We start from the raw sequence: 22,498 nt of genomic DNA on the forward strand, positions 1-22,498 counted from the left end.
TGAGCTAATTCTCCTTAAGGAAGTGAATCAATATACTGTATAATTCAAGAGACTAAGACTTCTGACTGAAGGTTCTTCAGTCAAAATTAAGGTTCTTAATTTTTTACAATTGTTTTAAAATTGATATACATCAATTTTACAAAATTGATATTTCATTTATATTTTGTGTAAATTCATGTTTAAATTTAAAATTGTGACTCAAAGCACACTTAGTAATTAACCTCTGCTGCATTTTGAATCAAAAATCACATTTTAAAACAAATACTACTGAGATTAATATATTGATGCTATATACAAAGTAACGTGACTGCAAACTAAACCAACAGGATACTAGAACTGCGGTCCTGAAACTGCAGCCATCGCTATATTGGCCAGTACGGTAGGTGGCGCTGTCAGGAAAAACTAGGGTCCTAGAACTGCGGCCCAGATCTGCGTTCCTGAATCTGCAGCCTCCGGTTGTGCAGGAACACACTATTGGAAAAAACGGAAGAAGAAGAAGAAGACGAGGAGGAGGAAGAGGAAGTTCTTCAAAAATTTCTCTGTCAGTTTATCTTCCTCAGCTGAAGGAGTTAAGTTAGAAAACTGAATTAAAGTCTTGTGGTCTTTAATCCTAAAATCTGCTCGATGGGACCCGAAGAGAGGGGTGAGTTTGTGTTGCTGAGGGTGATATTTGTGTTAGCCGCAAGCTAGTTAGTTTGAAGAGATAACGTTAGCGTGTAAATCACATTCAAAACTACGCTTAGTTAAAATACAGTATGCAAACTGTAATTTAGTATAAAACACAGGTTTAGAAGTAATTTATATCCCGTCCATCTACTGGACAGAGTTTGGAACTTTATAACGTTACTTGTAAAAACATAATCGATTAAATGATGCTAAATCAAATAATTAGTGTCGAAAGGTCTCATCAAAGATGTGAAACATGCAAACTTTACACTTGACTTCTTTTCTTGAAAGTTGAGCTGGTAAAGATAAAGTTAACTTGCTCTCTTTGTTTTAGAGGCTGAATGGCGCGCTGTAGAGCGCCAAATAAAATCTTCATAATATTCGGTTGTTAAGTGATGACGTAAGAAGCGCTGCTTCCGGGTCCAAGCATCAACTCGCTTCACTTGAGAATACGGCCTCAGCAGCCGTTTATGAGCACTGTTTATTCATATTAATAATTTAAGCTAAACGCTTTCAAACTTACAGTTTCCGTGCTCACAGCGTCCCAAACACAAATAATTTTTATATATATTTTTTATATTTATATTTTCATTGTCTGCCTATCTGGGACTTCGGTATGGAGTTAAAGGTTAAGATTATAACTTTTTCGCTAGTATTCTATCACATTGTGAGTTTATATTAGCACCTTTTGTTGTTTTCTCGTGGTAACTGTTAGAGCGTTTGGACACGGAAGCGCTGCTACGTGACGTCAGACTTAACAAGCGAATACTGCGGTCAAGCTAGCCGCACTTCAGAAAAACATCGTCAAGCCAGCAGCGAGTGAAATTTATGCGCGTGTATTACTATATTTACGGTAATAGCAGGACCAACATAGCGGGTACACGCTTCCAGAGCGCTTTTCATCTACAGGTTCAGATTTTATATACGATTACCTTTTTTTTGCCCATCTGCTCTATTATTCGTGTAAATTATTGTTTGCTTTGACTGTTCTGTATTACTATAATTTTCAGCCTTTCAAAGCATTACAATATTAGTAGAAAAACGAGATATGGGACATTGATTTAAAAGACATTTTTTTTTATGATGAGAAAAAACAATTAAAGGTCAGTTCTTAAAAAAAGACATCCCATACTATATCTATACCTCACATAAAACCATTTTACTGGAGCCTTTTCAAGATATAGGATAATATTACATTTTACAAGTCTATTAAGATCCCATTTCTAATAAGTAGAAAAAAAAGGTCAGTTCTTAAAAGGGACATGCCATACTATATGCACACCTCATATCAAACCATTCTACTGCAGCATTTTAAAGATATGAATGAATATATATATATATATATAAGTATGTGTATATATATATATATACATATATATATATATATATATATATATATATATATATATATATATATATATATATATATATATATATACATATATATACACTCCTGAACAAAATCTTAAGACCAGGGGATGCTTGCAAATTTTACACATTTCGCACTAGTGGATCATAACCGGGTTGTAAGTGCTGCTTCAAAATGCCAAAAGAAGAAACAGGAGCAAGAGATAAAAAATAGAGAGTAGGCAATTTATTGAAAACTGCATTTAAGGTCAAACAGGCTGTTCATCAGCTGATCAAAAGTTTAAGACCATAGCCATAAAAAGGTCAAATCTGCACAAAAATATGGCTTTCATGTCATTGTTTTTCAAGCAGTCATACTGTCAAGATCTCCTGATGGCAAAGGCAAAAAGGCTTTCTCTTTTTTAACGTGGCAGGATTGTTGAGCTGCACAAGCAAGGTCTCACACAACGCGCCATCGCTGCCGAGGTTGGACGCAGTAAGACAGTCATTTTACATTTCTTAAAAAATCCTGAGAGTTATGGGACAAAAAAAGTCAAGTGGTAGACCCAAAAAGATTTCACCTGCACTGAGCCGCAGGATCCGACGGGTTGTCCGTGAAGACACAGGTCGATCCTCGACCCAAATTAAGGCCCTTACTGATGCTGACTGCAGCCCAATAACCATAAGACGTCATCTGCTAGAGAAGGGCTTCAAGAACAAAAAACGTCTTCAAAGGCCACGTCTCCTCCCACGACACAAACTTGCCCGTTTGGAATTTGCAAGGGAGCACCAAACATGGGACATTGAAAGGTGGAAGAAAGTTTTATTCTCTGACGAGAAAAAATTTAACCTGGATGGTCCTGATGGTTTCCAACGTTACTGGCATGACAAGGAGATCCCACCTGAGATGTTTTCTACGCGGCACAGTGGAGGAGGCTCCGTCATGATCTGGGGTGCTTTTTCCTTCAATGGAAAAATGGAGCTTCAGGTTGTGCAGGGGCGTCAAACGGCGACTGGCTATGTGGATCTGTTGCAGCGGGCATCCCTCTTGACCGAGGGGCCCCGTCTGTGTGGTAATGACTGGGTCTTTCAACAGGACAACGCTGCAATTCACAACGCCCGCCTGACAAAGGACTTCTTCCAGGAGAATAACGTTGCTCTTTTGGACCATCCTGCGTGTTCCCCTGATCTAAATCCCATTGAGAACATTTGGGGATGGATGGCAAGGGAAGTTTACAAAAACGGACGTCAGTTCCAGACCGTGGATGCCCTTCATGAAGCCATCTTCACCACATGGACCAACGTTCCCACCAGCCTCCTGGAAACAGTCACATCAAGCATGCCGAAACGAGTGTTTGAAGTGATCAACAAGAACGGTGGGGCTACTCACTACTGAGTCCTTTTTTGACACTTTTAGTTTTGTTGTGAGTTTATTTTTGGGCAATGGTCTTAAATTTTTGATCAGCTGATGAACAGCCTGTTTGACTTTAAATGCAGTTTTCAATAAATTGCCTACTCTCTATTTTTTGTCTCTTGATCCTGTTTTTTCTTTTGGCATTTTGAAGCAGCACTTACAACCTGGTTATGATCCACTAGTGCAAAATGTGTAAAACTTGCGATGCATCCCATGGTCTTAAGATTTTGTTCAGGAGTGTATATATATAAGCTAAATGTTTTAATTTCATTTTCATTTTGGTTCATTCTTGGTTTAAAAAAAACTTCAGGTTCCATATGCAGAGCGAAATGGGAACGGTCAAGCATTTAGCAATAATTAGTATTAACTCTGTTATTATTCTTGATTTTTCAAACTACCAACACTTTGCATTTTTTAATTATGCCTTACATGTGACCAAAAATTAAGTATTATTTGATTCAGCTGTTTGATCGCGCTGCTGCCTCGCGCACATATTCACTGGAAACAGCCTTAGCACTTTGACATATTGTTAATTATGATTTTTGTTCCATCGATACCGAAACGCACACAGCCTATTTACCTCATGAATAATAGTTAAGCTTCAGATGGGCAACATCACGAATATGGAAATGTTTCGAATTCTCCTGATTGAGAAAGCCCAACCTTACCTTATGCTTAGCTTTAAATGATTATTATTATTTTTTTATTATTATTACTAAGCCTATATTATTATATACTGCAATTATATTTATCCATTATTGTTTTGTTCTGATAAATTTGTTAAATTTAAATGATTTGTTGTAAAAATACCCTGTTGGTACATTATAAAATTATTAGGTCAGCCGTTATTATTTCTAAATGTAATATAATGCAACTTATACCTGACTTAATATTTTTTCCTCTCACAAACTCTGATTTATTTTTATTACAGCAAATGAAAATAGGTGATTAATCCATTAAAATGAAACCTATACCGACTCATATATTTTTTTCCTCTGACAAACTTTTAGCGATTTGTATTTTATTTTTTAGCGTGTTAAAAAAATAAAAAAATAAAGAAAATATTCAGCGTATTAAAAAAAGGCGATTAATCCGTTAAAATGTGTTACTCTTGGTTAACAGTAATTATACTTATTTTACACTTCATAACCCTATCCAGGGTTTTTTTTTTTCTTTTTTTTTTTCTTCATTGCATCTGAAAATTACTTCGTTCATTTCACTTCACGCGATCTGTTTGCAGTTTAACAGTTTGTAAAATGTTACTTTTTTTTACATCAATTAAAAAATTATGCTACTAATGAAATATAAGCTATATCCTAATGTTTTTCTGAATTGTTTTTTCTTCATATATAATTTACAGACATGAGCAGACCTACTGGCATAAACATTTAACAAACACATTCAAGTGCGCACTTTGGCAGAATTCAATTCAAATATTCATCCACAGCCATTAGGTAAATTGCCTTTAAGGTAAAATTTCGCATCAGAATGGACAAATTTGTATTTTTAAGGGAGAAAAAAAAAGAAATTCTAAAAATGCCAGCGAATGAACATGTAGCTACAAACTGTGAATAGTCGCAGTATCAGTATTGAAGGAGAAGTGCTGGATTTTTTTTTTTTTTGCCCTGCAACTCACTTGAAGAAGTTCAGGCAAATAGAAACACCATACACTACATAGCAATCCTTAATTGAAGAAATGTGGCAAAACATCTCCGGAGAGAACCTCATATTATTAAATTCAAAAGTGCTTTACATATTTGGATCAAAATAGGCTACATTTGTGAAAGCACATTTTCTGAAATGTCGCGCGTCAGGTCATGCCTGCATCTTAAAGCCTCTGTCAAACTTTCTGCGTCCGCAAGTCCTCTATGGACCGCTAGGTAGGCATGACGTAAAAATCATCATTGGAGAGTGTGTGCCGAGGTCAGTAGACTTCAAAAGCAAAATTGCACATGTGCAGGCAGTGTGAAGAAGCTCATAGCTACTCGAACCTGTGCAATCTGTCAATAAAAGAATATAAAGACAGATGTGCAATAATTCTGTGCAATTGCAGAGCAGACCATCAGCCTGCACATTTAGAAGTATAAATTGAAGAAGTCTGCGTCTGCGCTGGCCGTGTACGCATCTGGATTGCTCATGCAGAAAGTATAACACAGGCGTTACAATCGCAACTTCTTTGTGCTGTTACTCCTTTCAAGCTGAATCTCACAAAATTGGTTAGCTCAGGTGTTTTATTTATGGGGAGTAGAATTATTTATTTCAATAAATGTAATAGATTATATATCATAATAGTTAGGCTATAATATTATAAATCAGGTTGGTTTGTATTGGTGACGTAATATGTAAATTATATGCGTGCGGCCCGCGAGACTTGCACTTAGACCATAGTGCTGCCCGCTGGAAAAAAAAGGTTGAGAACCACTGATATAAAGTTTTATACAGGAATTGTTCATTTAAAAAAAATCTAATTATATTGTTAGTTCTAATTATATTGTTAACACAAGTTCATTTAGAACTTATTTTACTTATAAACTTCTTGAGAATTTCAAGTTAATTTAATAGTATTTAAATTCAAGTTTTTTTTAAAAAAGGTTTTAATTGCTTAAATTATTTTTCTTAATAATGTTATCATGTTTATTCTTGTAAAAAATATGTGTTTATTCTTTAAGAAAACGAAGGAAAAAATAAGGGACAATCCGAATTACTTTGCTTTACCTATTTATGTAGGCTACAATTATTAAAAATAATAAAATAATGTCATTAAAAAATACCATTGGCCTGAGTGATTTTGATCATTATAGAATTGTGACTTTAAAGATTAGTCATTTAGGTGGTAAAAATACTGTGAAATTAATAATGGCATGGATTTTAGAGCATAACAACTGAAGGTTTATGAAACATTAGCCAATAAAGCATTTTTTTTTTTAAACAACGGAACTTAAAGTTGTGAACTAAAATATTATTTCAACCATACAGCATGTGAATAAATAAAATGCATAACGTTTCTGGTGTTTGGATTTGTACTTCAGTATAATGAGCTCCAAGTTTAAGAATAGCCCTAGACTGGTTTCTCTCTCTCTCTCTCTCTCTCTCTATGAAATACGTCTTCCTTCTGTTAGAATTAATGTTTTCCTGCTTGCTAAATGTTGGGCTCATGATCAATAAGTTGTATTGGCCTCAATCTGATTTAGTAAAGTCAAACCGTAGACAGTGAAGCTGCTTCACTGAGCGCGAGTCCCGCGCGCGGTGAGGTGGGAATAGAGGGTTCCGCTTGGTCTTAAAGCCTTCCACAAACACCCACGATCACAAATAACAATGATTTTCCTAAAATAATGATTAATTATTAATTGATGATTTGTTATTATTATTATGGTCTTGTGAAAATAATAATATGGGCTGCGAGAAAATTCTCAATACAAAGAGTAGTGCTGCTGAGTGCAGGCATGTTTCAGCCCAGTAACACACCGTTCCTCAAAGCCAAAAAACAGACCGAATTCTGTTCAGCTGGAGGGGGTTGGGTTTTGGGTAGTTATGCATGGCTTGTGGGGTCGAGATAAAGCTGTGAATTGCTCTTTCATATGGACAGTGTCTTATGAGGCTTTCACTTACTGAACTGGTTTATATAGGACTGTTGTTTTGGTTATATTCACAGTGCTGGCTCTCTCCGACGAGAGAAATGCAACATTCACAGATTACACAATTCGTTTTCGGTTAAAAAACATTTCAAGCTTTCTGTAGATATATTTTTAATGTATGTGAGACACCATGATATTATGTTAAATTATAAATTCATTATCAGGAAAAAATGTAAGTGATGAGACGGTGCCTCCCTGTCATTAATGCACATTAATAATTTTTGCACAAACACTTGAATATGAGCTTCGTGGTTTTCACCCGCTACAAGAACGCTCCATCACTAATACAATTCATGTCAACTAGAGATCGACCGAAATGGGTTTTTCTATAGCCGATGCCGATGCCGATGTTTAGAGGTCAGGGTCAGCCGATGGCCGATATGTGCTGCCGATTTTTAGGGCCGATATCTTGGAGTTTTCCTCTTGATTTGCATGCTAAAATGTCACACTTATAATAAGTGGATGCACAACCTTTCTAAACTTATCATCATTTATTGAGCACTGACTTGAACCATCTCTCGAATCTTAATTTAGTGCACTGCACGTTATTAAAATAAAAAAAAATGTATCCAAAGTTAACCAAACAAATCAATAAACTGACCAAGTATTAAATATATGAAACAGGTAATATATAAAACAGGTAATATATATATATATATATATAAGTCAATCATTTACATAAAAGTTTTGGAGCATTTACATTTATCAAGTAGAATTTTTTTTAGAAAGTTTGTTGGAACATAAATGTAAACTTAAATATACATTTAAATAAATACAATGAATAATAAACTATAAACTGAAAAATATAAAAATATAAAAAATAAATAGGCTAACAGTAGTGCTGCAAACACACTAGCAACTAGCAACATTTGTGTTTGGTATAAATGACACAGAACATATAAAGTTCATTCTAATTTCAAACTTACATCGCAGTCTGTTCATTATTAAAATAAAGTCCAGTCAACCAAACATTTAAAAGGTTACACTGGTCAGTTTGAATACACCGTATACCGTCCTCTCTGCTGTTATGCCAAGGACGTTTTTGCTCATGTGAAGAGGATGATTTGTTCCGTCTAGTTTACATATATATATATATATATATATATATATATATATATATATATATATATATATATATATATATATATATATATATATATATAATAGTTTAACATTCAGATACATTGCGAATATGGAAACATTTTGGATATGTGCAGAACGAGGCGTGAGCAATAACCTCCAAATACGTCTCGTCAAACCCGCGCTCACTCGTCCTCGTATGGATCAGATAATTTTTCAGATCAGCAAAAAAGAAAAAATGGCCAAGACAAATAAACATACGTTTTGTCTTTTTTTTTATTAACATTAAATTATTAAATTAAAATATATGAAATCAACTTAATGCACATGGCATAATATCTTCTTTTTAACATAATACCCCAACTTCTCATCTCTCAGTCTGCTGTGATGAAGTGAGCAGTTATCGTCACATAGCTCTCAATCCCCTGAGCGCAACAGGGGATGCTCGGGATAGTTCATCCTTTTCATAAAGATCTGGCACAATCTTTTCACTCTGACCTCTTTCCTTCATCATTATATCTGACAGGGAAGCCAAAATGTGCGGGGCGTTCAAGCTCCTCCGCTCCGCATTACCACTGAGTGTGGACTGAACATGCGCAACTTTTTTTTTTTTTTTTTTTTTTTTTTTTTTTTCATAATTCAATCCGCGGGTCACATGTGTGACGAACCGAAGATATCAATGATGATCCGTTGCACCACTACTATAGTGTAATTTGAAAACACTGCATTTTAAAATACAACAAGGGGCACCACAAAACCGTTTAAAGAGGCGCATTCAGCGGTCTCCTTGACGGGAAACGGTCAACAAAGTAACATGATCTCCAATGTACGGCGCGCTCTCTTCATTTTATCAAATGATCATAATCACATTTATTCATTTTACAGTCCTGCTAATAGCATTTTATTCACACTAAAACCCCTTTAATTCGTGTGAGAAGGCTTTTTTTCCAAGTGGCTTTTGCACATAATAATAATACCGCTGCAGACGCATTTTGCAGAATTAAGGTTATCACTTGATCGTTAATTTAAACGACGATCGATCATGGAAATTAATAAATGTTGACATCCCTAAATACAAATTAGTTGGATGGAAAACTGGTTTTTGTCTGCATCAAACCATGCTTCCGAACAAATGTTATTCACCATTCTGGGCAGCTCCAGGACAGCTGTCTCTCCGAGCACGCTGCTGTCTGTGAGCGGGGCGGAGTAACGGAGCCCTCAATCACGCTGCAGTGTTTGTAAGAGCTGCCAACTTCTCCACCCCATTTACAGAGTGAAATTCCCTGACTACCTTTATCTCCCAGGTCTGTTGTTGAATCTTCCAAAAGTTTTGGCTTGGGGTGCTTCACATGCAGTGGCAGCAGCAGCACTTTCCACAGCGCCAATAACACGGGGCTGCCCGCCGACGTGCCTGACTTTAAATCGGCGCTACTAAACACGGATATCGGCCGATGCCGATATATTAAAAAATGACAAATATCGGCCCCATATATCGGCCGAGCGATATATCGGTCGACCTCTAATGTCAACAGCCCATAATATAACTGCATTTTCATCAAGAATTAATGTTAAACATATTTAGCTTGATCAGAAGGTTACAATGACTGCAAGAGTCGAGTGGGATGTTAAGAGTTTGTCTGTTTCTTTTACTGGTTATTTTCGGGTTAAAGCATGATTTAAACAGATTCACACTCAATCGCTTTTGCAATAATGCGTTCAAACAAATGTAATCTTACAGTGCTCGGTTACTACATTATCAGCATGCTATCTTATTTTGAATTCTTGAAGTTAATCGATCTGTTTAGATAAAATAACTGACAAAGATGTACTGTTATTTTCATCACAAACAATTTTCACAGCAGAAAGCAGCTATTAAAGATGTAATGCTTACAATGTTATTAGTTTGGCATGTGATATAGGGAAAAAAGTTTACACAAAATAGCTTAAGCCGCTTTGAAACTCTCCTGTTATTTATTATTATTATTATTATTATTTTATATGCTATGTTATGAACATAACATTTCAAACATACTGAAATACTTTATTCACGGAGTGAAGGCTGAGGAAGTTGTTGCTGCTCACAGACTGCTGCAAGTGAGAGAGATGTTTCACCTGACGAAATGAAGACGACCACGGAAGCACAAGCACAGCACATCCGCCAAAAATCGCTTTACTTTTGTGAGTCGCATGGCAGTAAATAATTCGAGAATATGACCACGCAGTCAATACAGATATTTAATGAAAAAACATTAAAACAAGCAGGGCTGTAAAATAAAACAATAAAAAACGCCCGCCAGGTCTACACCGGACACAATTGGAGCGATCGATCCAACAAAAGACAACGAAACACAGGGATGGATACACTGGACACGATCCCCATCAGTGAACTAATGCTCGTTCTTTTTATGACAAAATTATCTGACACTGTGTTCAGATGATTTGACACCATAGTGTAATGTCTTCAAGTTTAGACACACTTTTCGCTGTGGGGCACAGATGACAACTCTCGCGTCCAGTGTAGATAGTACTAGACACCAGAGATGCTCACAAGTCTCTGAGCTAGAGTCCAAGTCAAGTCTCAAGTCTCTGAGCTAGAGTCCAAGTCAAGTCTCAAGTCTCTGAGCTAGAGTCCAACTCAAGTCTCAAGTCTCTTTATTATATTAAGTCTCTGGTTATAATAAATGTTGCATCACGTAGAGCGACCCATCCAAGCTGCTTAGAACACTGCATAGCTATATATAAGGAATTCAAAGCATGTAATATGTTATTATGACAACTCTATCTATTAGCGTACAATATCAACTTTGATTTTGGTATATAATCAGTGTAAACAGGCTATTGCAACATGACAAAAACACCAAGAATGCTTTACTTTTAAGTTAATATCTGTATTTTGCATTTATGGATTCAGTAATGGCCTTCTGTCTGTCCTGGCTGTATAGCTGCACACCTCTTGTCTGGCTTAAGAATGAACAAAGCTACGCTGACTTATGTTATTCATACAATACCTACTCACAAATAAACATCAAAAACAAAGCCGGCTGCAATGAATTTCTGTGCAAAACAGCTTTTACTACTAACTCTTCCACACAAGAACATTGTTATCACACAAGAACATTTTGATAGAGAACCAAAAATATTTAAAGTAGATAAAATTAGAATAAATAAAATGGAAATGTCTACATACTATTACTACTGTAAACTTTGCAAATAGGACATCAGCCCCTTCAAGTCAATGAACAATAACAAAGTGGGCTGCAATGAATATCTGTGCAAAACGTCATGGCTCCGCTCCTACCCAATGACAGAGGCACGCAGGTTTTTTTCCACTGGAGTACTCACGTGAAGGATGCGCGCACAACTAATAACTAATATCATCACGCTATAAAGGGTTGGCCTGCGCTGGGTGCGCCCCTCCCCCTATAACTGTTCTGTCTCGCGGAGGAGCTCATTTGTGTGCATCTGTGTGAAACACGCGCTCTGAAACACGCATAGGAAAAATAGAAGAAGAGCCTCCAGCCGTGACTCGGCTCCCATCGTTCATGTTTATGAGCCGTTCAAAAGAATCGGTTCGTTCCCGAACGTCACAACTCTAACAGCGAGCTCATCTGACGTTTACTAAAAATTAACATTGTTCACGAGTCCCGGAGCTCGAGTCCGAGTCGAGTCTGAAGTCTTTCGAGGACGAGTCTCAAGTCGAGTCTGAAGTCACTGTTTGTGCGACTTAAGTTGCACTCGAGTCCGAGTCTCAAACTCGAGTCCCCATCTCTGCTAGACACACAGAAAGTTTCTGCTCCATTTACAAATAAGTTCTAAAAAAAAAAAATCTAAACCAGCGGCATAACGAGATGGAAATATAACCTAGAAAATTTATTAAAGGGTTAGTTCACCCAAAAATGAAAATTATGTCATTAATAACTCATCCTTATGCTGTTCCAAACATGTAAGACCTCCTTTTATCTTCGGAACACAGTTTAAGATATTTTAGTTTTGTCCGAGAGCTCTCAGTCCCTCCATTGAAACTGTGTACGGTATACTGTCCATGTCCAGAAAGGTAAGAAAAACATCATCAAAGTAGTCCATGTGACATCAGAATATTTGTTGGAATATTTTGAAGCATCGAAAATACATTTTGGTCCAAAAATGGCAAAAACAATGACTTTATTCAGCATTGTTTTCTCTTCCGTGTCTGTTGTGAGAGAGAGTTCAAATCAAAGCAGTCTGGTTCGGTTCGCGAACGAATCATTAAGTTTACCAAATCGAACTGAATGGTTTTAAACGATTTGCATCTCTAATACGCATTAATCCACAAATGACTTAAGCTGTTCACTTGTTTTAATGTGGCTGACACTCCCTCTGAGTTCAAACCAATATCCCGGAGTAATGCTTGCACTCATACAGAACATTGACTGAACTGTTGTGAAGAGAGAACTGAAGATGAACACCGAGCAGAGCCAGATAACGAACAATAGACTGACTCGTTCAGTGTTTTTTTCTCTACTTATTAGAAATGGTGTCTTTATAGCCCTCTAAATCACCATTTGGACCTCCATCTCAAAAATGCTGCAGCAAAATGGTTTGATATGAGGTGTGCATATAGTATGGGATGTCCTTTATAAGAATTGACCATTGTTTTTTTCTACTTATTAGAAATGGGATCTTTATAGCCCTTTAAATTATTGTATGGTCCCATATCTCAAAAATGCTGCAGTAAAATGGTTTCATATGAAGTGTGCATATAGTATGGGACGTCCCTGATAAGAACTGACCATTGTTTTTTCTACTGATTAGAAATGGGGTCTTTATAGCCCTCTAAATCGCCATATGGACCCATATCTCAAAAATGCTGCAGTAAAATGGTTTGATATGAGGTGTGCATATTGTATGGGACGTCCCTTACAGGAACTGACCATTGTTTTTTGCTACTTATTAGAAATGGGGTCTTTATAACCCCTTATAGCACCATATATTCCCATATCTAAAAAATAAAAGCTGCAGTAAAATGGTTTGATATGAGGTCAGCATATTGAATGGGATGTCCCTTATAGGAACGGACAATTGTTTTTTTTCTACTTATTAGAAATGGGGTCTTTATAGCCCTCTAAATTGTCATATGGACCCATATCTCAAAAATGCTGCAGTAAAATGGTTTGATATGAGGTGTGCATATAGTATGATATGTCCTTTTATAAGAACTGACCATTGTTTTTTTCTACTTATCAGAAATGTGGTCTTTATAACCCTTTAAAGTGTAATAATGTCCCATATCTCAAAAATGCTGTCGTACAATGGTTTGATATGAGGTGTGCATATGGTATGGGACGTCCCTTATAAGAACCAACAATTGTTTTTTCTACTTATTAGGCATTGGATCTTTTATAGCCCTTTAAAGTGTAATAATGTCCAATATCTCCAAAATGCTTTAGTAGAATGGTTTGATATGAAGTTTGCTTATAGTATGCGATGTCCCTTATTAGAACTGACCATTGTTTTTTTTCATACTTTGTTAGAAATGGGATAGGGATGGGGGTTTTCCGCAAATATCACATTCGAATATTTGAGCTCACAAAAAACTAATATTTGAATATTCGTTTATTTAAATTAAGTTTAATGAGACGGACATTATTTTTCAGCAACATTTATTGTTTCCGTCATTTTGAACAAGCTTACACACAATAAGCTTGAACATTACACATCGTGTTTTGTAGCTGAAAACCTTTAACAATGCGTGCAAACAAATAAAAGTAAAAAATAAAAGTGAAAGAAAAAACGTAAAGCAGCCTGCAGCAATTAGGCTATTGTAGAACATAACCTACACTTAACTTTGAAACTTTGAAACTGTCAGCAAATCTTTTTTACTTTTTTTCTATTGTTTTACATGTTCTGGTTAAGAAATACGGACATGTAAATATGATCGGGGGAAAGTCTGCTCCTTAGTCTGTTAACAATAAGGCCGGCCGCGGAGAAAACGCGCTCTGACGGCACAGACGTCGGGACTCACAAATAACGGTGTGCTAAGCGAATAAGCTTTGTGAAGCGCTTCGTGTTTTCGTTTCACCACTGAATGGGATCCTCATCTGGTGGAATACATGGCTCCAGCAAGAATTGTTCCCACTCGTCTCGGTTGGACTCTCTGTAACTCAGCCTTTTCCGACGGCATTGCATCCTCTTCATCGTTGGTGACGCACCACTCGCATCAAGGAAAATGTTCTGATAATGTTCAAAAAAGATTTTTTTTCTTCTCTCGTGTTTTCATCAAGAAACCTGAGATGTTGTGCCGAGGGTCTAGGGCGGACGCAAGAAGAGGAGTTTTCACTGCATTCTCCAAGTTAGCGGTGTTTATTCGTTGCTTGAGAGATGCCGCAACAATGTTCTTGAATTCGGTCACTTTCTGTGATTCTCCACGGCATATTTGTACTGTACAAGTACAAGTACTGCAGAAGACCGCAGTTCTTAGGGCCGTTCACATATCGTGTCCTTTGCGTGCTCAAGTTCGTTATTTCCAATGTAGGCGCGCTCATAATGGAAGCGACGCTCTCGCGGTGACGCGCCTGTTTTTTTCCAGGCATCGAGTTAAAATCATCTCAAATTTTCAGAGAGCCGAAAGCGAACCGCGGGTCATGTGACAAGAACTAAACATTCAGCTTTTCCTTTCCCGTAACAACGTTAAAATCTCAGCCAAGATGAAGGAACAGCTGATCATAGGTGTATATGGATTGCCACTTTGAAATAAATTTAGAGCTACTGAAAGTGACTTTTTTTTTTTTTTTTTTTTTTTTTTGTGTTGCAAATCCATTTATCCTTTCCGCGTCTTCATGGAGAGAGCGCGTCATTGTTGCTTAGCAACGGCAGACGCCTTGAAGTGCTTCTGCCCAAGCGCTTTTTGTTTTTTGTTTTGTTTTTTTGCTAATTGTTTTTTCTTATCATAAAAAAAGTGTCTTCTAAATCAAAGAATGTCCCATATCACGTTTTCTACTAATATTGTAATGCTTTGAAAGGTTGAAAATTATAGTAATACAGAACAGTCAAGGAAAACAGTAAGTTACACGAATATTAGAGCAGATTAGGCAAAAAAGGTCATCATATATCAAATCTGAACGTATAGATGAAAAGCACTCTCAAAGCGCGTTCCCTCTCTGTTGTTCCTGCTATTACCGTAATTACCATAATACACGCACATCTAAATTTCACTCATGGCTAACTTGACAGTGTTTTTCTGAAGTGTGGCTGGCTTGACCATATGTGTGTTCATGTATTTGTTTTGCTGCAGCCAAACTCTTGTTTCTGACCAGAATTTCCAAATAATCTTGAACCTTAAGTACATTATATCAAGCTGTACGTTTGGTTTTACACCATGTTTAGCGTTCCTGTAGTAGGCGTGAGATGATATTTTTTATTGATAAAAATCTGTGTTTGAATTGTCTGTTTTTGTGTGCTGTTTTTGTGTAGATTGGCTGGACATGGCAAACAATGTTTTGTTGAAATGTCACATTAACCTGAGGCTGGAAAGGATCTCGGAGTGTGATGCAAATGTGTTTGTGGCTTTGTATGAGGCAATCATAGGAGAGAAAGTACCAGGTATTCACATTGCTTCAGGCCTATCCAAATATATATTTGACAGGTTTTGTGTTTTTGCACTGCAACAATAAGGATGAACAGATTTCAGGTGCTAGTGGTGCATTATGTAATGTTATGTACATTCATGATGTACTCGTCTGTTCTTTCTCCCTTCCATTGTTCCAGTGAGTGTATAAAAAGCTTTGAGATATAAAAAAGAAAATTATGTCATTAATAACTCACCCTCATGTCGTTCGAAACCCGTGAGACCATTTATCTTCGGAACACAGTTTAAGATATTTTATATTTAGTCTGAGCTCTCAGTCCCTCCATTGAAACTGTGTGTTTGGTATAGACTCTTTCAATGGCAACAACATAAACAAACGTTACTGTACGTCCCTAACTTTCCAGTAGACTTCCACTAGTCACTCTAGAGTAGATTTTTTTTCTATAACAAACAAAATATTTTTGCTGTGTAAATCAGGTCGACTTGATGAAAATGCAAATTCATTCTTTTCCAGCAAGCGATGCTTTAAAGCGCAAGAAATAGAGGTTCCCCTTTGAAAGCTTCAGTCGATGCTGCGCTGCTCAGCTCATTGGGTAACGTCTTATTCGTGACCAGCTGTGAATAATGTGCGTAACACATCAGTAGAATTAACCCGTTGGTAATATAGCCTTGGTCAAAGTCCTTTCAGGCAAGTAGTGCCACTCGGCCGCCATCTTGGCAACGCCTCCGGGCAGCTATTTCAGAATAACAAGACCAGCTCCTATCTAAATGAATGGGCAGAAAGTCAGAACTGCACTTTCACTTGTCACCGGGACATAAAAACTGCATGTATAGAAACAGCAGTGAAATATGATAAAAATCGCTGAAAATTTATGACTTTGCCCCAAAATATGGTTTAAAACGCCTTTTTCCCCACAGGTATACCTTTACTACGCATGCGAAGGGTTCCTCAACTGTGCGCATACGTCAGTGGAACCAGACGATAGGCTTAAATGTTTCCCGGCTTGACTGTTAAAAGCAGATGATTGGCTTTTCAGCGAGAGGGGTGGGACATGTGCATGCAACCCCCATCTTTGCCGTTACGGGTTTTCCTTATATAGTTGTATTGAGGATTGAGGAAGTGACATGTCTCTTAAAAACAGTCTCTGCCTTGGTTGATGACTAGGGATGGGTTCCCGAAACCCGGTATTAAATTGGCCCCGGGGCTAAATTATAAAAGACCGTAGTATCAGTAAGATCTGACTCCATCAGTTCTGCTTTCGGCACTGGAGGGAAAAAAATTAATGTACTATGTATTTTTGCTTAAGGGGGGGGGGGGGGGTGAAATGTTAGTTTTCACTCAGTATCCTGTTAATCTTAAGTACCTATAGAGTAGTACTGCATCCTTCATAACTACAAAAAGTCTTTAGTTTTATTATATTCATAAGAGACCGATTTTTCCCGGAAAAACACGACCGGCTGGAGGCGTGACGTGTGGGCGGAGCTAAAGAATCACGAGCGCCAGTAGGCTTTTGCGTTGAGAGTGTTTGGAAGTTGTGACATTACCGTGAGGAAAAAACCATCAGCCAAAACAAACCATGGCTAACAGTCAGATTCAGCCGTATATTTATGATCCAGAATCAGATCCAGAGGCTGAAATTTATCAAGAGCAGCATCAGCAGCGACGTCTCTCCAACACACGATCGTGACCCTTTTTCGTTGGGACTGCATTATCCTTAAGAAATAAACGATGTGCAAATCCGCCGTCAAACTGGGCCTTGTTTGTAAAACATCTTCGAAATGCAGGGAACAAACCCAAACACTTGCACAACTCCGTTGATGCTCTGTAAAAATAAACTCCATCCACTGGTCCCTTAATGCTGTTTTTTTTTTGGTAATCTGTGCAGGGTTGTCTTGCCCTGGCAACCAAAAACACACTTCTTTTGTGACATTTCGCGACGCTCTCGCTCTGATCAGTGAATGTCTGTTGTGCTCTCAGTGCTCTGCTATACGGGAAGTGCCCTTAGGACCCATATAAGGAAATTCCGCTCCATCTAACGTCACACAGAACCATACTCGAAAAAAAAAAAACGTTCCGAAACTTGTGACAAACTGGAAGGAGTATTTTTGGAACAGAAATACTCCTTCAAACGTACAACTTAATTTTTGAAACTTTGTCCATGTTTAGCATGGGATTCCAACTCTTTAACAGTGTAAAAAACTCAGTATGCATGAAATAGCATTTCATCCCCCCTTTAATAATGTTATCGTGCTCATTTTATTTCACCAAACATTTCTAATGTGAGATCATATTAAGATGTTCGTTCGTTATTTCAAATGTAGGCACGGTATGCGCGTTCATAATGGAAGCGACGTGGTTGCGTGATTTCACATAGAGCAGCTGTTACTACACAGAGCCATTGCTAATAGAGAAGATGCGCAAATCCACTTCATTTTCAGCGTTTTTTGGCGCATATTCTCAGTTAACAACGGCTCTGTGTAGTAACAGCTGCTCTATGTGAAATCACGCAAGTGATGGAATTAACCGCTGATTAGATAACCGGCTTTACTGACGAGATGCGCATTAACGATCGGCCGATCATGATCGGAGCATCCCTAACATGATTACGGTTTTGTTTGTTTGGGGGAAGAGCACGCAGCTTTAGAGACGGGCGAGTGCGAGCATTGGGAACTGCTCTCAGTGAAGATGCTTCATGCTCGTCTGAGCTATTTTCAGACTGCACCCACCTTTTCATCAAAGGGCTCTTGTGCGGATCTGTGTGACGAGCGAGTGACGGACTCGTCCCTTTTGCTTGCAGTACCTCCGGATCCACGCATCCTCTCTCATGATCTTGAAGCACGCTCTGGTGTTTCTTCGGTTCACGAGGAGAATTATATATTATATATCTCTTGGGTTTTCGGGCCATGAGCAGCCCGCCTATGAGCGTTCCTCTCGTGAGAGGTTACTCGCGCAGTGGACAGGTTGCAGCTTGATTAGCCACGTGAACAAGAGACACGCAAACGTAGTTAGCTGGAGGATAGGTTTCTGACCTCCATGATGAACTGTCAAAGTCATGGAGCAAACATATACTTCCCGCATCTTTGGGCACTCGACATTGACTTTTTCAACTATCGTGGATGCAAAGTCGTGGGGGTATTCGGAGATGCCTCGGGTTGAAGAGACGCTTGCAAGCTATCTCTCACCCGAATCTGCATTCTCGGTTAGGAAACCTACTCTCCCCACAAATACCAAGCTGCAGGTCAGGCTAATGCTGTGCTGCACACTGTGGCAGTGTTACAGGCATACCAGGCTGATCTGTTGAAGGCAATCTCCGGGGAAGAGCGTTGTACACCGCATTACACGGTGCCCGTCTCTCCTCAGTGCCCTCAGGAGATCGGTCTGCCAACTATTGGCTCTAGGCGCACTAAGCTACGTCGACCCACAGATTTGCCTCCCTGTGCGACTAAGCAAATGGCCTTCGGCCATTCTATGTAACAGCTACGGGTAAGCATCTGTGGCTTAATTTGATGGGCATTGAAAAGGCGATCTTCAGCGAGCACTTCTCTCGGTTACCGCCTGGAAACTAGCAGTGCTAAGAGGCTTGCTACCTCTATGGAGGTCTCTAGAGCAGCTAGTATGGTCGTCCCCTGCCGGTCCGCTGATTCAGGGCACTGAGCTAGTTGCTCTAGACGCACAAGGGAGCGTTCGCCCCTTCCCATTACCCTCACAAAGCCCCTCCATCCCCTCCACTTCTTGTGCTTCGGAGGGCGGTGGTTTCCAGTTAGATGTTCCAGTGTTTCCTGACATCGTTCAGGGCACGGAACATCTAACATCCTCTTTAAAGGAAGTGTTAAAATTGGTACAACTCTCCGAGAGTCTGGCAGCGTGGAACTTCTGCCAGGCTTTTCTGCGTGGATATTGAGCACAGTACGGATAGGATAAAGGATCCAATTTATTCGTCATCCTTCATGTTTCAACGGCATGGTCTACTTCCGTGAAACCGGAGCTGACACAGGTACTGTCTCGAGAGTTACAGACTCTTCTGGACAAAGAGGCCATAGAACATGTTCCTCATCCAAGGAGAGAGTCGGGCTATATCAGCAGATACTTCCTGGTTCCCAAGAAGGGTTGGGGGAGTGTGGCCAATCTTGGATCTTTGAGGCTTAAACTATACAGTCAAAGTGCTCAAGGGAGATAATATCTTTCCTCGACTGCTCGCCGTGGGCCATCCCGGAGAGGAGGGACCTTTTGCCTCAGGCAGAGGGCACGATATTCCATCCCAGGCCCGACCTGTGGAATCTTCATGTTTGGCCCCTGAAGGGTACCAACTGAGGAACACAGGGTTTTCGCCTGAGGTTATTGATACCATTCTTAGTGCTAGGGCTTCCTCCATGGAGTTATTCCAGTAAATGGGGTGTATTTGACAGGTGGTGTGTGTAGTACACAATGTTGATCCAGTCAACTGCCGCATTGCTTCAGTTCTGGACTTCATGCAAGAGAAATTGTAAACGGGCACATGCCCTGCTATTCTTAAGGTTTATGTGGGTGTTATTTCGGGCTTGCCACGCCTTGATTGACGGGATGCCACTCGGGAGACACCCTCTGTTCTCTCGCTTCCTTCGAGGCCTGCAGTGAAAAAAGAGATGCCTTAACCCCCCCCCCCTTGAACCTTTAGAGTCAGTTTCTGATAGACATCTGACTTTAAAAAAAAACATTTTTCTCATGGCAATAACTTCTTTGAAGAGAATTGGGGATGTGCAGGACTTAGACTTTGCCCAAGACATGGTAAAAGTGATTTTGCATCCTCATCCTGATTACCTGCCTAAGGTTCCATCTTCGGCTGTACACCTGGTCATTCTAGAGGCCTTCTGCCCTCTGCCGTTCACAACGTCTGAGCAGGAGAAATCCTATAGACTGAGTCCAGTCTGTGCTCTTCAGGCTTACGTCCACTGCACTAGCCAGTGGTGTAAGTCGGAGCAGCTGTTGGTCTGTTATGGTGGTGGTAACAGAAGAGCAGCTGCCACCAGGCAGACCATGTCTCACTGGGTCAGGGAGGCTATTGCTTTGGCTTATGAGGTGCGCGGTCAAGCTTCGCCTATAGGTCTTAGAGCTCACTCCATAAGGGGATCGCTTCCTCTAGTGCTTTAGCAAGGGGTGCCCCCTTACAACAGGTTTGTAATGCGGCAGGTTGGTCCTCTCCGCACACATTCATAAGATTTTAGAGTTTGGATGTCCATGCTACTCCGGGCTCTCATGTCCTTGAGTCAACATAAGCTAATGTCTGAGGCCTTCTTGTGGTTTGATAGCACACCTGCACAACCTTAGGGATCCACACATTTTCAAGCACGGCGGCATGGGTATTCTCGTTCCCGATGCTTTCAAAAGGGAATGTTCCCGGTTACTTAACTGTAATCTTGTTCCCTGAGAAAGCGGAACGAGATGCTGTGCTGCATTGCCATACTGAATATGTCCCAGGACTACTCTTCAGACAAAATGTCCTGTGGATGCACCTGTGGCACCTGTAAAATTGTGACGAGTCTCCACAAATAAATAAATTTATGGGAAACACATCCCACATCACAACCACCTGAGCCCAACTTTAGTTTACTCATCACCTTAACTTTAACTGTGTTCGTAGAAGGCAGCCAGACTGATACACAACACAGGCTGGAAGTTAACTTAGGGCCAGGCGTGTGCGCCCGATGAAACAGTCTATACTGTCCATTGTCCAGAAAGGTAAGAAAAACATAATTAAAGTAGTCCATGTGATATCAGAGGGTCAGTTAGGATTTTTTGAAGCATTGAAAATACATTTTGGTAGGAAAATAGCAAAAACTTTATTCAGCATGGTCTTCTCTTCCGTGTCTCTTGTGAGAGAGTTCAAAACAAAGCAGTTTGTGATATCCTGTTCACGAACAAATCATTCGATGTAACCGGATCTTTTTGAACCAGTTCACTAAATCGTTCACTTTTTTTAATGTGGCTGACACTCCCTCTGAGTTAAAACAAACCAATATTCCGGAGTAATTAATGTACTAAAACCGTAAAGTGACTGAACTGCTGTGAAGAGAGTACTGAAGATGAACATCGAGCTGAGCCAGATAATGAACAAAAGACTGACTTATTCTCAAGTCAAGAACCGTTTCTGTCAGACGCATCCGATTGGAGAACTGAGGAGCTGATGATACTGCGCATGTTGTGTGATTAAGTGTGAAGCAGAATGACACACCGAGTGTCTAAACCGAACTGGTTCTTTTGGTGATCGATTCTGAACTGTCCTTTGATTCCCTTTATTTTCTCGTCAAATATCATCTTTGCATTAGGATTTAGTTTTAGACGGTATGTTCCGACAATGTTTTCTTTAGCCCACTGCATTTTGTACGATTATATTCAAAATATATTGAACTTGTTAATAAAAGTACATTTTGTATCCATCTTAACTCAAGCTTAGTGCTTTGATGTCAAATCTGTATAAATAAAAAATGAAAAAAATAAATAAACAAGAAATTAACATGTATTGTTAGTAACTGCACTTAATGCAAAACAATAGTAATTGTATGATTAAACTATATTTTAATACTCCCTGTAACCAATTAAATCTCCATGATCATGGGAAGGAGGAGACGGGAACCGGCGGACAATCAAATATAGACTTTAATTACAAAATAAAGACAAAACAGCGCATCAGCCCCTCACGGACGACTGACTCGCACAAATAAAAACCAAACACAAACTAAAATCCAGGCCTGGTGCTCTCTCGTCCGTCACTGTCGTCGCTCTGGTTTTATATCCTTCCATCTCCTCCGTGGGAC

At 39.0% G+C, this 22,498-nt stretch overlaps 1 protein-coding gene across 4 annotated transcripts in view; it reads left to right on the forward strand.

Annotated features, from left to right (window-relative positions):
• The first annotated feature begins 458 nt into the window (after nt 1-458).
• LOC113096483 (centrosomal protein of 95 kDa) overlaps nt 459-22,498 on the forward strand; it is a 172,494-nt gene continuing 150,454 nt past the window's right edge. For 2 of the 4 annotated variants that reach the window (XM_026261884.1, XM_026261883.1), the window contains exons 1-2: nt 459-643; nt 15,592-15,720. In XM_026261884.1, the coding sequence (XP_026117669.1) occupies nt 625-643; nt 15,592-15,720 (148 nt within the window). In that variant the 5' untranslated portion in view covers nt 459-624. The remainder of the gene's footprint in view (nt 644-15,591; nt 15,721-22,498) is intronic. The other 2 variants (XM_026261886.1, XM_026261885.1) reach the window with 2 other exon arrangements.

The sequence above is a fragment of the Carassius auratus genome, unplaced genomic scaffold, assembly GCF_003368295.1.
Source record: "Carassius auratus strain Wakin unplaced genomic scaffold, ASM336829v1 scaf_tig00215944, whole genome shotgun sequence".
Lineage (NCBI taxonomy): Eukaryota > Metazoa > Chordata > Actinopteri > Cypriniformes > Cyprinidae > Carassius > Carassius auratus.